Source organism: Penicillium angulare (genome assembly GCF_028827245.1).
Source record: "Penicillium angulare strain IBT 27051 chromosome Unknown utg000004l_segment0_segment0, whole genome shotgun sequence".
Taxonomy (NCBI): domain Eukaryota; kingdom Fungi; phylum Ascomycota; class Eurotiomycetes; order Eurotiales; family Aspergillaceae; genus Penicillium; species Penicillium angulare.
In genome coordinates, this window is record NW_026623163.1 from 1,909,876 (window position 1) to 1,925,514 (window position 15,639).

General features: G+C 46.8%; 6 protein-coding genes across 6 annotated transcripts; 5 read left to right on the top strand and 1 right to left on the bottom strand.

Moving 5' to 3' along the window:
• Positions 1–368: 368 nt before the first annotated feature.
• Positions 369–1,733, bottom strand: N7478_004650 (pepsin-like aspartic protease; the record flags this gene model as incomplete). Its single annotated transcript, XM_056920864.1, has 5 exons — positions 369–442; positions 503–819; positions 872–1,278; positions 1,344–1,529; positions 1,581–1,733. 5 exons carry the CDS (start codon positions 1,731–1,733, stop codon positions 369–371), a joined length of 1,137 nt encoding a protein of 378 aa, XP_056778901.1.
• Positions 1,734–2,329: 596 nt separating this feature from the next.
• N7478_004651 (uncharacterized protein) lies at positions 2,330–2,643 on the top strand (the record flags this gene model as incomplete). Its single annotated transcript, XM_056920865.1, has 2 exons — positions 2,330–2,348; positions 2,420–2,643. The coding sequence occupies 2 exons, from the start codon at positions 2,330–2,332 to the stop codon at positions 2,641–2,643; spliced, it is 243 nt and encodes an 80-aa protein (XP_056778902.1).
• A 119-nt stretch (positions 2,644–2,762) lies between these two features.
• N7478_004652 (uncharacterized protein) lies at positions 2,763–4,094 on the top strand (the record flags this gene model as incomplete). The annotated part of the gene is made up of 1 exon (XM_056920866.1): positions 2,763–4,094. The coding sequence occupies one exon, from the start codon at positions 2,763–2,765 to the stop codon at positions 4,092–4,094; it is 1,332 nt and encodes a 443-aa protein (XP_056778903.1).
• Positions 4,095–6,020: 1,926 nt separating this feature from the next.
• On the top strand, positions 6,021–8,361 carry N7478_004653 (putative nucleoside diphosphatase (Ynd1); the record flags this gene model as incomplete). The annotated part of the gene is made up of 4 exons (XM_056920867.1): positions 6,021–6,030; positions 6,100–6,134; positions 6,203–6,329; positions 6,395–8,361. The coding sequence occupies 4 exons, from the start codon at positions 6,021–6,023 to the stop codon at positions 8,359–8,361; spliced, it is 2,139 nt and encodes a 712-aa protein (XP_056778904.1).
• A 724-nt stretch (positions 8,362–9,085) lies between these two features.
• On the top strand, positions 9,086–10,111 carry lea1 (U2 snRNP complex subunit LEA1; the record flags this gene model as incomplete). Its single annotated transcript, XM_056920868.1, has 4 exons — positions 9,086–9,164; positions 9,224–9,303; positions 9,416–9,676; positions 9,731–10,111. The coding sequence occupies 4 exons, from the start codon at positions 9,086–9,088 to the stop codon at positions 10,109–10,111; spliced, it is 801 nt and encodes a 266-aa protein (XP_056778905.1).
• A 3,324-nt stretch (positions 10,112–13,435) lies between these two features.
• On the top strand, positions 13,436–14,974 carry N7478_004655 (uncharacterized protein; the record flags this gene model as incomplete). The annotated part of the gene is made up of 8 exons (XM_056920869.1): positions 13,436–13,625; positions 13,682–13,701; positions 13,764–13,800; positions 13,858–13,928; positions 13,984–14,285; positions 14,340–14,414; positions 14,469–14,536; positions 14,595–14,974. 8 exons carry the CDS (start codon positions 13,436–13,438, stop codon positions 14,972–14,974), a joined length of 1,143 nt encoding a protein of 380 aa, XP_056778906.1.
• Positions 14,975–15,639: the final 665 nt, after the last annotated feature.

A 15,639-nucleotide genomic window follows, 5' to 3' on the forward strand; every position in this document is an offset into this window, starting at 1 on the left:
CAAGCATTGGAGGAAGTAATAAAAAGCTTTGCGGTTAATTATGAATTTCGAAGAACACTATTTACAGATATAGAAATATCTAGTACGTAATACACCCAGGGCTATTACTATAGATAAACAGAAACTTGAATGTAGCATCTCTTCAAATGCCGATAGCAACTTCATGCATATGCAACATTCAGCTTTAAACGTTCAGGTACTAGGATATAAACAGTTATGATACATACTATAGCCCTCGAGGTGCACTGAGCGACTATTTAGTTCCGTAGGTAGTAGGAGCCTTATTTTAACAAAGCTTAAGCCTTCAAAATGTCAAATTGGTGATCGTTAACTCGACTAATCTTTGGTCGGATTGTCGCATTGCACATCTAGACCCGAGCAGGTGCAAATCCCAAAGTACCATCGTGAATGTTGTGGTCAACATAAATTCCGTGGAAGAAGGCTGTGAAATCTTTTTAGTACCAAAGATGAACGCAAAAGTCGAGAGGAGAAGAAAACCTACGTTGACCGACAACCCAAAGATTAGACAATGGCATCGCATCGGTTCCTGAAACAATCGCTGTACAATTGTTGTTTCCATTATCCGCTGCAATCCACTGGTCCGGCTTGATGTTGAAAATGGAGCTCTTATGGCTGACGAGACGTGAATTCTTCTTCGTAGCCTCAGTGGCATTGTTGCGGGATGGAATTGAGAGTCCCAGCTGAGGAGGCTGATCGCAAGGGAAGTATCCAGTGACAGTGGTTCCGGCAGACTCAGACTCCTGAACATTATACTGGATAGAAGCAGCTTTGAATATTTTCACGACGTCATCGACAGGTCTGTTCCTATATCAGTATGGCGATTGATGGGTAACAAATAATTGAAACTTACCCGAGAATGGTAGCTGTTCCAGTATCCAGTTCAACAAGTGCATTCTTCAGTATTATCTTATTTTCAAGAGCGATATCGGTCCACAAAGCCCATTCCTGGATGATGGAGCTAGTTGTGAGATCTCCCTTAAACAGGCTCTTATCCAATTGTCCGAGGACCTGAGTACCCTTCCCATTGTCTCCCAAAGAAATACCGAATCGACAAGCATCCACCTTTCCTTGGGCACATATGGAGTGAAAGAAAGGGAGGGCTCCATGGAATGATGATTCTTCGAGCCCTGCGAATCCAATAATTCCCTGTCTGGGAACCAAACTCGTTCCATCGGGACTTGCGTTCGCCGTGCCCACAGTTTGGTGAGCAGTCATCGAACCAAACTTCACTGTGTCATTGTATAGCTGGCCGGTGACCTAGATAAATGTATTACAATGGTCAGTGAGTTTCACCTTAAATGTGTATTATTTATGGTACATACAGTTCCCGTTCCTGAGCCATCACTTTGAGTAGAGCCGTAGGAGATGGTGAAATTTTTGTGGGTATTGACAGACCCGGGGCCTGGACGATAAAATCCAGGATTCACAATCAGGTCACTGGACCCAGTGTCGATTAGAAGGCTCAGATTCTTTGAGTTGCCGACGTCGAAACTACCAAACCAAAAACGCTGGGTTTATCGTCAGCAAGGAACCTGCAGGTGGTTGAAGAAATGCCTTACGTTTGCCTCCGTGATTGTGTCAACATCGTATTTTGATTTGATATTTGGCCCCGGACGATGCTCCAAGTCGACATGTGAGGGCTTGTATTGGGGAACTGCCTCACATGTCGAAATGAACGCTAACGTTCCGAGAAAAGTGGATTTGATGAACATGGAGAAGAAGTGGAATGATTATAGAAAGGTTTGTGATTTGAAATTGCTCCGGGAAATGATTTCAAAGAAACTACTCAATTCAATATGACACTGTTGTATTTATATTCACCGATTCATTTAGCCTCGACTATGCCAAGTTTCTTTCGGAGCCCCGAAGGTCTCCATATCCAGAATGCCCCCTATACTTCGGCCCCCACCACGCTCGCAAATGAACACAAAGACAGTTTGATTATGCCTTGCTGCTCGTTTTAGAAACACGCTACTGTCAAAGGATTGTGGTAAATTGATCCTAGTATCCTGTGACTGGATACTTCTGACACTATTTTTTTGGCTTATTTAGGCTTCTTCAAAATACAGACATGGCGTCGAGCTTTAAACCACTCAATAGTGCTGACTCGGTTACGCTAATCGAATTCGTCCTAGTTTGCAGGGCTGAAGGGGCGGTGTTTTCCACTGCGGCTCAATCTGACAGACTCTTATGGCATCGCGAAGAAATTTCGTGGGTATTTGATGATGCTAATAAAGAGGTCCATTCTCGAAGGTTCAGACCAATATGCTCGGGGCCAATCGCAGAATCTCTAAAGGCCGATCCCGCAATGGTTGCATTACCTGCAAGTGAGTCCCCACATCCCATTCCCACATACAACCCTCTCCCCTGCCGTTACCTAGCAGCTTCCTTTAATCAGATACTAATGTCGATCATGGAACAGAATCCGCCGGGTCAAATGCGACGAAGAAAAGCCTATATGCGATAAATGTTCGTCGACTGGCAGGACCTGTGAATATCCGGGCTCTAGGATTCCAAGCCCCAGACCAGGGGTCGGAACGAAAGACTTGCGTATCGTACAACATGTCCCACATATTCAGCGACCGATTCGCATGTGGCAAGTCTCTCAATCTACAGACTTAGTGCAAGAAGCCGAATATCGATCTCTGGAATTTTTTCAACTTCATACCACAGAGTGCTTCGGTGCAAATATTGGCTCTTTTCTTCTTCGAGCCGCTCACCATGAGCCTATAATAGGAACAATGGCGATCGCAATCGGATCATTGCATCGCTCTTTTATGTTCGATCAGCATGTATCCAGCCCGCCTTGGGATAACACTCGATTCACCTTGTTTCAATACAACAAAGCTATCAAGCAGTTGGTAAATATTCAGCCTCATACCTCGCCTCAAACAAACGACACGTTTTTGATAGCCTGCATTTTGTTTTTCTGCTTCGACTGTCTTCAGGAACACTACAGGTCGGCTTTTCAGCATGCAATTGCTGGACTCAAGATTATTAAGCAACAGCAAATGATATCGGATCCCTCATCACATATGTATATGCCACCCGAAACAATAGCCATTCTGTTTACTATAATCGACAATCAATTGCTTGAGATACAAGGAGAGAGGTCGCTAGCAGTGGAACTACGGCCATGTATGTTATCATCTCATAATTTGAACTATGGCATACCTCAACGAGCCTCCAGCCTTGATGAGCTTATCACATCACTCCAGTTGGCCTACAACCGGTTCACACGTTTCGAAGCTTTCTGTGAAAGCTTAGAAGAGCTGTCAAAAAGTACTAGTACATCGTCCGATGAGTTAGCACACGATTGGTATTCAGAGAAAGAACGTACCCAGATATCCGAATCCCTAAATTTGTGGATGGCGGCTTTTGACGATTGGTTACGAAGACAATCGCCCTTCGAGCTCCCGGACCAAGAGAGAGACACCAAGATCATGATACTTAAGATTTGGAGAACTTTGGTCAATTTTTTAGTTCAGATCGACTGGCCATTCACAGAGCTCGCCTGGGATGCCCATACGGCCCATTTCGAAACAATGGTGACCCTCGCCGAGAAAATGCTTGATATCCCATCAACATTCTTCCCTCCCTCCTCTTCAGTGACGATCGATACATGCCAAAGCCAACGCACCGCATCATTACCATCGGCCGTCAATAACCACCGTTCAGCCTCCCTCCCACCTCTTCGCCCCAAACCCATCAAACCAGTCTCTTCTATATTTTCTCTCTCCTTGGGCATTGTCACTCCACTTTATATGTGTGTGACACGGTGTCGAGACTCCGGTATACGCTACCGCGCCCTAAATATGTTGATATTCTGCCAACGTCGCGAGGGACTGTGGGATTCCGAGTTGGCAGGCCGAATGGCAAAGCACACTATAGCTATTGAAGAATTTTCGGCCAAAATAGAGCCTGGGACTGTCTACGTGCCCGCGGATATTGGCATGGCGGCCCGCGTTCAGACTTTAAACCCGGAGTTTGAAAACGACCGGGGGATAAAGGTAAGCTACAACCAGGAGGTGCAGGGTGAAACTACCCATGTCGAAGATCTGTTTTCGTGGTAAATAGTATACGGTATAAAATGTCTTCAATATTCGTGGGGGTGATTAATCTTGACAACTTGAATTTATCGGTCGGATTATATAGTATAGTCGGGATCCGTACAGGATAGCGGCAGCCATGTATCGTCGGAGCCCTGGCGGGCCATCATGATCGTGAAACCCGTCGGGATAGCCCCCGGTGGCCGTGTTGATCTCCGTGCCGCATTTGTCCCTTTATAAAGTTTGTATTGGTTACATTAACTTTTTGTTTGCGACTCGCTTCAATATTTCGACTGCTTGTTGGAAAAAATGACGAATCAGCAGATATATTTCTCCCACATGGAGACGATAGTGAAGACCGGTAGCCGTACTTAATTTTAGCACTAGTGCTGCGACAAAAAGATTAGTGGCTGCGGGGGTATTAACCTTGGAACCATCATCAAGTAGTGACCGGAAAATAATTGGTGGAAGCGTGCGCCATAAAATTTAGAAATTCACCATATCATGCAGCAGGCTAGGGCAGCTACATTGTACATGAGAACATGTGGAGGAGGGAACACAACAATTGGCCTTCGCGAAACAGATCGGCAATCGTGTTTAAATGAAAAAACTTGTGGCCCTTCGTAGGTAGGCATTCAGTATAGGATTTTAGTAAAGCAGTTGGGTTCAGTGGGATCCAAAGAGATCCAGTCAACAGGGTCCAGGTTCGTGATCTGAGTCTTTTGTGGAGGGCCGCGTGTGTGGTGTCAGTGTTATCCCCAAAATGGCATAGATGTGAACAGATCTGCTAATCATCCATTCATGGGATAACGAGAGCGAATCAATCTGGAGGCCTGAAGGGTGGGGTTAGTATGTACATGTATGCGACCGACGATCCCTCGGGAGCAAAAACCCAAAGACCCTGCGCAATCAAAGTAAAACCCCAGTGGAGAGATTGGAACACATCCACATTTGAGAGATTTGATTCCGTATATTGAGTCCTTATTATTCGACCCTGAAATTCGTTGGAACGGAGCTCATATTCAGACTATTTTTGGGAGTCACACAGCATTGAGCCCCGCCATCTCCAACCAAGACAAGATGCGGAGGATGTGGATGCCAAGCCCACTGGGTGGTGCATCCTGGCGTATCACGATGCAGGGTAGTCAGCCCCCGTCGTGATGGAGCATCCAGAGCTGACGTAGACAAGCACCCCTGCTCGGCTTGGCTTAGTGTGGGATGAAGGGTTCCTTCGAAAGGGCGAAAGGGTGGCAGGGCAAGATAATCCACCAGGGATGGGAGTACCGGTGCTTTTTTTTTGCTTCCTAGATGCAACACCACGGTAGAACATTCCGTGGTGACGAATCCTTTTGGAACAAAGTTCCGTATCCCGTAAATTCAATCCAGGTGCCTTGTACCTGTCAGTAAGTGATCGTTTTGGAATTGACAGAATATTCGTACTTTATACATACTCAGTACTCGGATAAAAAGGAAGCCACCAGAAAAGGTGGAGTATAATGGGGACCATAGCCTGTCATCCACTGGCAAGTGGGGATGACAAAGAGAAGGCGACGTCAAGTGTAGCCGCATTTAGTGCTGAACGAGGCCAAAAGCAAGAAAAAGTCGAAGAAAGCGGGTGGTAACTTACACTTTTGTACTGCATCGTATTGTTACCGCACTTTCCCCAATCCGGACCTTGGTCTGCCCCGTGGGCTCAGGCCATTTCTGAGACTTTCCCCATAGTTAACGTCTTTTCAGACGAGTCTCGCCCCCCTGTCACGCCTGGTATTACGTGCCGTGCCTCGCGTCTCCGATTTAAAGACTCCCTTATCACCTTCCTTTCTTCTATTCTCTATCGCTTCACTTCGTCACTCGTTCAACGTCCTTCGCTCTGCTCTCACGGGCACCCCCGCCTTTTCATTACTTTGCTGGTCATGCTCTACCGTTAATTACTCACTTTTTGAAGTCCAAATGGGCAAGTGTACGTTTCCGCGGCTATCACAATCCTTTTTTTAAATCCACTCGGGTTCGCTAACGTTGTCTCACGTAGGGCGTTATGGCGTCGTCTTGGACGCTGGTTCGTCTGTATGTCCGATTCAATCAAGCCGAACTCATCTCCACTGGGATCGTGTCGCTGATCTGCAACCGTTTAGGGGACCCGTGTCCACGTTTATCGATGGCTGCGCAATGCCACTGCGCGCAACAAGGCGGACGAATATGACCTGAAATCACTTCCGGAGATCAAGACCAAGGAGGAATGGGTCAAGAAGATTCATCCCGGTGAGTCCGAAGATATAACGCGATGAGATAATCCCAATTCCCTGACCGCGCTAATTCCCTTAAAGGTGTCTCTTCTTTTGCCAATGCACCCGAATCCGTCGGCCCCGATCACCTCGCACAACTTCTAGATCATGCAAAGACTATAATTCCGAAGGAGGATATTAAGGAGACCCCAATTTTCCTCCTCGCCACGGCTGGTATGCGACTATTAGGAAGCCTGGAACGACAGCTGCTTTTGGATCAGATTTGCTCCTATACGCGTGCAAGCACCGATTTCTTGTTACCCGACTGCGCCATGCACATCCAAGTCATTCCAGGTGTAACGGAAGGACTCTACGGCTGGATTGCGACCAACTACTTGATGGGTGCTTTCGACTCACCCCTGCTTCACGATCATGGAAAAGGACATCATACTTATGGGTTTTTGGATATGGGAGGCGCATCGGCTCAGATTGCATTCGCCCCTAATGCAACCGAAGCCGAGAAGCATGCGAATGACTTGAAATTACTCCGACTACGAAACATCGATGGATCCATGCAAGAGCACCGACTCTTTGTGACCTCCTGGTTAGAATTCGGTGTACATGAAGCTAGGCGCCGCTACCTTGAACATCTACAAGAAGAAGCAATCGGCTCGAATGTTGCAGAATTTCCGGATCCGTGTCTTCCTATTGGTCTGCGCACTACTTTAGATGGCCAAGACGTACCGCCAGGCGTTGTTGCAGGCCCTACTTTGCTCGGTACAGGAAGATTTGATGAGTGTCTACGGCGGACATTTCCCTTGCTGGACAAGGATGCCCCTTGCTCAGATGCTCCATGTCTGCTGCATGGTACTCATGTCCCGGCGATTGATTTTGACGTCAACCATTTCATCGGAATTAGCGAATACTGGCATACGACTCATGAGATCTTCGAGATGGCTTACAAAGACAAGGCATACGACTTCAACACGTACCAAGAGCGGGTTCAAATATTTTGTTCACAAGATTGGGATTCGATTGAAAAGGGAATTCAGATTGAGCAATGGGGCAAGAAGGTAGACCGCCAAAAGGCAAATGAGGTTTGCTTTAAAGCGTCATGGATTATCAACATGCTGCACGATGGTATTGGAATACCTCGTGTCGGCCTTGAGAATACTTCAGGCTCCTCCCACAATGGAACCAAGGAAGTCCTATCTCAAGGTCGTGAGAAGGGTTATCTCGATGCTTTCCAAGCTGTGAACAAGATCGACTCGACTGAAGTCAGCTGGACGTTGGGCAAGATGGTGTTATATGCTTCATCACAGGTGCCAACAGGAATCGAGGAAGCTTTACCCGTTGGATTTGGTAGCAATGTTCCCGGCATCCCAGAGGACTTCCAATATCCTAGTGTTCAGCTCTTGCCTGATGGCGATGGGTTCCACAGCGAGCATTGGCATGACGCCCTGTTTGATGGAGATTCCCCTCGTCGAATCCCCGGCTTCATTTTGTTCCTATTCATCATAGTAGTGGTGGCGTTCTTCCTATGTGGTCGCAGCCGCCGCCTGCGCATGTACCACCGCATTAACAACATCCTCCGACGTGGAGGACCGTCACATCCCAACCACCCAAAGAAGCGGAGACCTTTCATGGGAGTGTTGCCATTTTTCAATCGCAGTGCACCCTCTTATGAGCGTGTCTTAGAGGACGGCGCACACGAATTTGATCTAGGTGGGACCGAATCGGATGGCAGTGATCTAGATGGTCGTGCTTCTGACATTGACGGGAACCCCCGACCTCCAAAGCGTGCATCTAGCTGGAGCAACAACGGGAATACCCCTAGCTTGAAGTATACACTCGACAATAACTCATCGGGTACGATCGGTCTTGGAATCAGCGGTGGATCGGGTATTGCAATGGATCGGGCAGGCCTAGTGGTTCGCACAGAAAGCCGGGATCATCTAGCCCCCATTGCTTTAGGACCTACCACAAATGGGCGCCGCTCAAGAGCTGGCAGTCCCACGAGATCTCTTCACCAGAAGTCCCCGGTCATAAGTCCTCTTGCTGATGATTAACGCCACTGAAATATGCCACATCCCCTCTCACCAAACTCTACCTATTAAGATATACCGTATTATACCCCGTCGCATCGCATTTTCTACTGGGGTTCACTTCTTGGATACGGGACCAGCTCGACATTGTCTGGTTTGGCTTTTTTTACCGTGCTAATTTCACGGATCTAAAGTGTTGTTGTGGTACAACGACGAACGCTCTTCAATTCTTGGTACAATATTCACACCTGTGCTTTGAGGTAGTACGCTTCTTTCAGTGCTTTTTTGATCTGGTCCGGGTGATTTGGATGTAATGGCAGTGTACCATTAGCACTCTTGCGAATGCTTTTTAATGAATATAGACTAATCCATTGATCAAATCTAATAATCCCTCCCAATACTTGATGTAACTGTAACAATTAAATTGTATAAAGCACTTGAGGGATCCTTGCAAAACTAGCCTTGGAGGTAGATTGATATCAAAGTAGAACCTCGGAAAACAGTTATGGATGGAGGTCACGTGGATGCGATGGCCAAAATACCGCCCGGCAGAAAGGGCTGTCCGAGCTAATCTTCATCAGACAAACTTGCGACAGCCCGCTCAACCATTGTCACTTCGTCTTGATTTTCAGCATCATTGGATTTTTACGACAGTCTTGTGCGCCTGTGATATTCTAATAGAGCAATTTGCCTAGACTTAATCCTTCTCTCCCCGCGCCACAGCTTCGCGAAAGCACCAACCGCCACCATGCGATTGACTGTCGAGCTCATTCAGAATTCCCTTTCCTACATTAATCCGCTCACAGACCGCGAGCTGGATCTTCGAGGTGCGTTACACCATTCCACACATACCTGAAAAGGACAGGTACTACACATTTGAAAAAAGAGCTTCATTCATATCGTCTTTATACGTTGGGTCGTGTAGGACACAAAATCCCCGCAATTGAGAATTTGGGTATTGCGAAAGTAAGTTGACTCCACCTCTTATGAACTATTATACCTACGGCTATGTCTGTGATGGAATTTATATTCATAACCTAGCTCCACCGAGAAACGATTGTATACTGACGGCTACCAGGACCAAGATACCATCGACTTCACCGACAACGATATCTCGTCTCTCGGAAACTTCCCCTTCTTCCCTCGCCTTCATACCCTCCTCCTTGCCCGCAACAGAATCAGTCACATCCAACATTCTCTGGGATCATCAGTACCAAAACTCTCGACTTTAGTCTTAACTTCAAATAACTTGTCCGAACTTGCGGATCTTGACTCCCTTCGAACTTTCACTCGCTTGACACATCTTTCCTTGCTCGAGAACCCCGTCACCCGGAAAGAGGTTCGTTTATCACTCAACTCGTAACTGGACATCATATCTAACAAGTGCTTACAGAACTACCGGTACTGGGTTATCTGGCTGGTCCCCTCCGTTCGTTTCCTCGACTACCAGAAAGTGAAGGATGTGGAACGTACTAAGGCAAAGGAGCTGTTCGGCACATTCGAAGAACCATCCGCCCTTGCCTCAAAGATCAAGGGCATCAAATCCAAAACATTCGACGCCTCTATCACCGCCGGCGCAAACAATGCTTCAAGCGACAAGGCCATCCGCGTGAAGCTCACAGATGCCGAGCGCAAGCGAGTGGAGAGAATGATTCGCGAAGCGAAGAGTATGGCGGAAATCGCACGATTGGAGAAAGAACTCAACGAGGGACGGATACCTGGTGGAGCTCTTGGGGCAGAAGATGGAGACGGAGACGAGCAGATGGCACTCTAAGTTGGAGATTCAGTTCTACCAATTGCCTTCTGGACATACATTTGTTGCTGCTTTGCCGATGCCTCTTTGACACTGCGGAATTTCCTTCTTTAAAACTTTCTATCACGGCCATTGGGATTTTCTCGTATTATACCTACCTTTCACGTGGGGTTATGTGTGTATCATTTTTGGGGATTTCATTTTCTTGCCATGGGTGCTCATGCGGTCGATCTTTCAACTTTCAATATACTAGCATTGTGGGGCTATAGCGCCATACCAAAAAGCCTTTTGACAGACTTTCTACTCTTATTCCTGTGTCTTCACTTTGGCTACCGCCTGGGTTTGATCCGGCCGACCGATCCGAATAAGTACAGTAACATCTGTGTATAAAGGGGATAGCGTTCAACCCCACGAGGTAAAGATCGGAGATATGTTTTCAAAGCCCTCTACAGTAGTTTTCGAAATCAGTCGTACCTCTACACTCTTGCGACTTCTTTCCCGGAAAATACTTCCGCCGCCACAGAGCTCTGGCTGGCAGGACAGCATGGGCCTCATGTCGCCTTCTAAAAGCGTACTCCTACTTTATAGCACGCCTCGGAGGCCTTACGGCATGTGCCTAGCTTAGATGGACACTGCTATACACAATCGGCCGCTTCGCTCCTTCCAGCTCTTTGGCAGCCGGACCGTCTACAGTATGCTGGAAGCCAACCTCAGCTGATACGATGATCGACGGGGGCCATCTTTCAGCAACCAAAGTCTTCGGGTTTTGCCTGCCACTCAACTCGCTCCTCAAAAATCTTGAAGTGCCTGGCGCTTACCTCATGGAATATGAATGGAGCGGATAAAACAGCTCAGAATGGTCCTATAAGGCTCTTTCAGCTACGTCTCAGAAAGCTCAACGAATCATGGATACCAGTCTCGAGCAAGTGATGCATACCAGGCAGAATCACTATCCCAATGGGTCCGCGAGATAGGAAACGAAACAGTATTCGGTAGTGTGGCAACTAACGAGTCGTATGCTACTGTTAAATAGGCGTGGCTGGCGCTACGGGCTACTACCTTGGTGCTACCAGGAAATGTTATGTTTTTCTCGACCATGTTACTCAACAAAAATGGCTAAATGAGTCCGTAGAAAGCATCGGTTCTCCCATTACTCTACCACGGGTTAGATTATGAGTTTATAGAAGAAGATATAGACTTGGTCTCAGCTAGTAAGATGGAGCGTAGTGCGAGCATGGTCGATGTGAAATCGGGAATTTCTGATATGCATAATTGCTTGGTGCTTCTTTCAACCTCGCGGGAGTCTGAATGACCAGCTTATCAACACTTCAACAAAAGAATCCCAGAGGCTCTTGTGATAGCATAGCTCCACAGCTAAGAAGACAAGGAGTCGACAAGCAAAATGTATGTATCGTGAAATCGAGTATGCTGACGCTCGCCTTGAGTGAGTGATCATAGCTGGTGCTCTGCTTGAATCCTGGTAGGATTGGAGACATGCTACGAGGTCGGCTACCTCGGTAGCTACTAATCAGAGATCGGGCTCAGTGAGCAGATCAGGTTTATGCCGGTGTGATCACTGACCAGCTCAGGCCGCCTAGGGGCGTGCTTAATTCTGCTGGATATTCCCCAGCGCCTGAAGCTTCCTTGAGAAGAGAGCATGAAAACTAAGCTAATGAGCACCTAATCTCGATAACATGGTGCTACTATATCTCTTAAAATATTTAGATCACCCCCATCATGCGAAGAGCTTCCTTATCAACAGTCATTACCCCTGAAAGAGAACAAAACACCACTGGCAATAGCTTTAAGGTTTGAGCAAGGTCAATCAGAATTAATATAATCTGACATACTTTGTAGTGGAGGCGGGATAGGCGAGGTATACGAGAGCGGGCCATATCCACTGCCGACGCGAAGTATAAATATGGTTGAAGGTTTTTCCAGTAGAAGCTTATACTATACGGAGGTCTCCGGGTTCAAGCTATTAATCCATACGTCCGTAATCCAAAGCTGAATCGGCTTATCCGAGCTGTTTCAGAGCAAGGAGGACACGAAGGTGTTACGGGACTCAAATATTAATGTTAAAACTGACCGGTACACATGCAATAGACATTAATCATGCTTCCTAACTGGTAAATCCTGACGTTATGTTATTCACTTTCTTCGGGAATTTATCTATGTAAGACGCTTTGAACGAATCGCGATCAAACCTGTATTTGTATAGGTGTGTTGAAGATCTGTCGCAAGGCGTTCCATATTTTGACTTGAAAATACGCTACAAACGCCACAGGTGCACAATCCTTATTGTACCCCATTAGCTAGTAAATGAATCACTTGAACATAATTAGTCTTGGCAGGTAACTTTCGATAGATATTGTTAAACTACTCAGCCACAAAATAATTATTCAATGGTGCTTTGAACACAAGATGAACCCCCCTCACGAATATAGTCGACCGGAGCGCACAATCGAGGGCATTGAAGACCGTGCCTGTTGCTCCAGGGCTTCAGACCAGCCCACATAACGGATTGTTTGGACTGAACTTGCTTACAGTGGGGACTGGGGCGCGAGTGGAAATCCCCCTAGCGCGTTAGCGGAGAACGCGGACTCGCATCGATCAACAAACCCCGTTCTACTAAGTTGGTGGCGCGTCAATCACTGCCATAACAAGCATATAGTCACCGTTTGGTCAAATAAAACGCCGATCAAAGATTCTGAAAATTGGATGATTTCCACTTCGTTTGTATCCAGCGTCTCCGGCGTTCATCCGGAGAAGGATGTTTGCCTGCAGCCCTCTCCCCCTGCATATGATGCCTTACCGTGCACCGCTTCCTTCTCCGTCCTCCGCAATGCGTCGTGTTCCTTTGAGACTTCGAAACGACCTTCGCTTGAGGAATTCCGTGGAATGCAAGTGGAAGAATCGGACGGTACGCGTGGGCCAAGATCCCAGTCGATAGATGGCGCGCTTGGGCCCTTTGCTAACCAGATGAAAAACTATTCAGCTCATTATAGAGTGGAGATCATTAGTCTCCACAATTAAGACACAAAGATTTGCATGCATACTCCGTACATGCACACCAGAAATGAGTAATACGATAATTGAGCATAGATGCCATTCCACGAAAGTTCAATGGTAAAACACGGGCCTGTAGCATTCTGTGGTTCCAGAAAACCTTGATGACGCTCTTTGACATCTCGGGAACCAAAAAACAGCTGCCGCGTCTCCGCATACTGTTTATCTGACTGAAGACGACGCATTCCTCCTATATATACCCCCGACGACGGCTTTTTGCTAATTCCATCTGCCCCTCAATTGCAGATGGTCGATCTCCGCGATTGAGCCAGTACCATGGCTGTTGAAACAATTGTCCCCGCATTGCCACCACCAGCCGGCCAGACGTCAAACTTCGTGAACCCGGATTACAATGGCACCAAATTCCTGGTGGTGAACTGCATATTTTTACCCCTCGCTATTATTGGTCTTGGGGTGCGAATATGGACACGGCTGTTTGTCGTGCGAAGCTTCCGTGCGGATGATTGTGAGTAGCGATGCTTGTATCTATGGAAGAATTCGTTGTCTAATGACACATTGCAGATTTGATGGTTCTGGCGCTCGTATGTTCATACGATAGATCTCCCAGCGGGGGCACTGCTAACATATTATGATATTTTCACAGCTTTCATCATGTGTTCTCACTGGTGTGACTTTAGACAGTAAGCTCAGCTACTATCAAATGTGTGTTGGCATAACTAACATAGATATCTGTACAGTGCTTAATTGGGGCCTGGGAAGACACATGTGGGATGTACCTGCCACTTATTTCTCACCGTGGTTCAGCAAGGTTTGTATGTTCACTTTCTATAAGATCTCAGAGGTTGACACAAGGTATTCAATAGTTCAACCTTATCGCTGCCATATTCTACTGTGCCGGTACCGGATTCACCAAATGCTCCGTTCTCATCTTTTATCTCCGAATCTTCCCCAGCAGGAACTTCCACATCGCCGTTTGGGTCCTCATTTTCATTGCAGCCGGATATAGTGTCGCCAGCATACTCGCCAATATTCTCAGTTGCCATCCAGTAGCAAAGTCCTGGGATTCTACCATAACCACTGGATATTGCATGAACAGGCCTGTCTTTTACTTCGCCAACGCTGGACTAGGCATTTTTACAGATTTTGCTACCGTTGCGGTCCCAATGTGAGTAATCTACAACATCTATATCGTCTAGTCGCTAACAATAGGGGGTTATAGACCATGGATTCGCCGATTGCAAATGCAATTGCGACAGAAGATTGCTGTGTGCGCTATCCTTGCGATGGGATGTTTGTATGTTTTGTGAACGTTACTCATTCACATGACCTAATTCTAACATTGCTATAGTGTTGGTATTGTCAGCTGCGTCCGTCTAGCTTCTTTGTACACCCTTTTAACAAGTATTGACTTAACATGTAAGATTGCTTCATTATGTTGATCTGAGCTGCCAGGATTGACGTTAACATTTAACAGGGACAACTACTGATGCGCTCATGTGGTGCGCAATCGAGTTGAACCTTGGCATTTTCGGCGGCTGCGTCACAGCCATTCGACCATTTATTCGACAGTACCTACCCCAGCTTCTTGGTCTATCCTCTGGAGGGGGGTACGACTCATCTCAATCTCGAAAGCAATCTCATCCACTCGGTTCAATGCCTAGAAGCCCACGACCCGACTTTTCAGGACGAGACAGCGCATACATCACAACACTCTCCACCAGTCGTGCAGCGCCAGATAATGATAGCGAGGAGCATATATTGTCTGCGCAACATACCAACCCCAACAAAGAGATGGATGGTATCATGCGAACACTCGAGTTCGACGTGGAAAACTCGGCAAGTATGGCTCAATAACCACATAAATGCCGATGTGTATAAATAAGCTCTCTTGCCTATGTATATTAGTGTCCAGGGGCTGTATATTGTAATGAAAACAAATAATATGAAATTAATCAAAGCATAAACCAGTTCCGTGGATTGAGTCTTAATAGTTCACACGATAAACTTCCTCTTAACTATTGTGGATCTCAGGCTTTCGCTCGGCAATTCAAGTTTTGGCGGAACGAACCCCTGATTCAACCATCGCTGGGTCGCATCCATACCATGAATCGGAGTAAAACCGTGGATTGCCGTGAAGAAATACGAGAACCACATCCATGATAACATGGTTTTCATATTCATAGCCGCCGATCTGCGAATCATTCGATTACCAATGCACGTGCACGTACAAATGTGCATTGTTTATCCCAATTTCCCTGGTTTGCGACATTCTGTTCCACCATGAACCGCACTAAGTGGATTCCCCACAGACCTAAATGCTCCCGTTTCCCAAAACACTTGAATCACCGGAGCTAAGCCGGCTAGAGATGGCTGACGCAGTTACAACGAGACCGAGTAAGATTTGCTCCAGAGAATATCGTTGGCGGGAATACCGGAGACTTGAGCCTAGAGCTACATCTGTCACTTGGTAGCTTTAATCTTCCTCTCAACTGGTGTTTGGGTGTTGTTTCTTGAATATA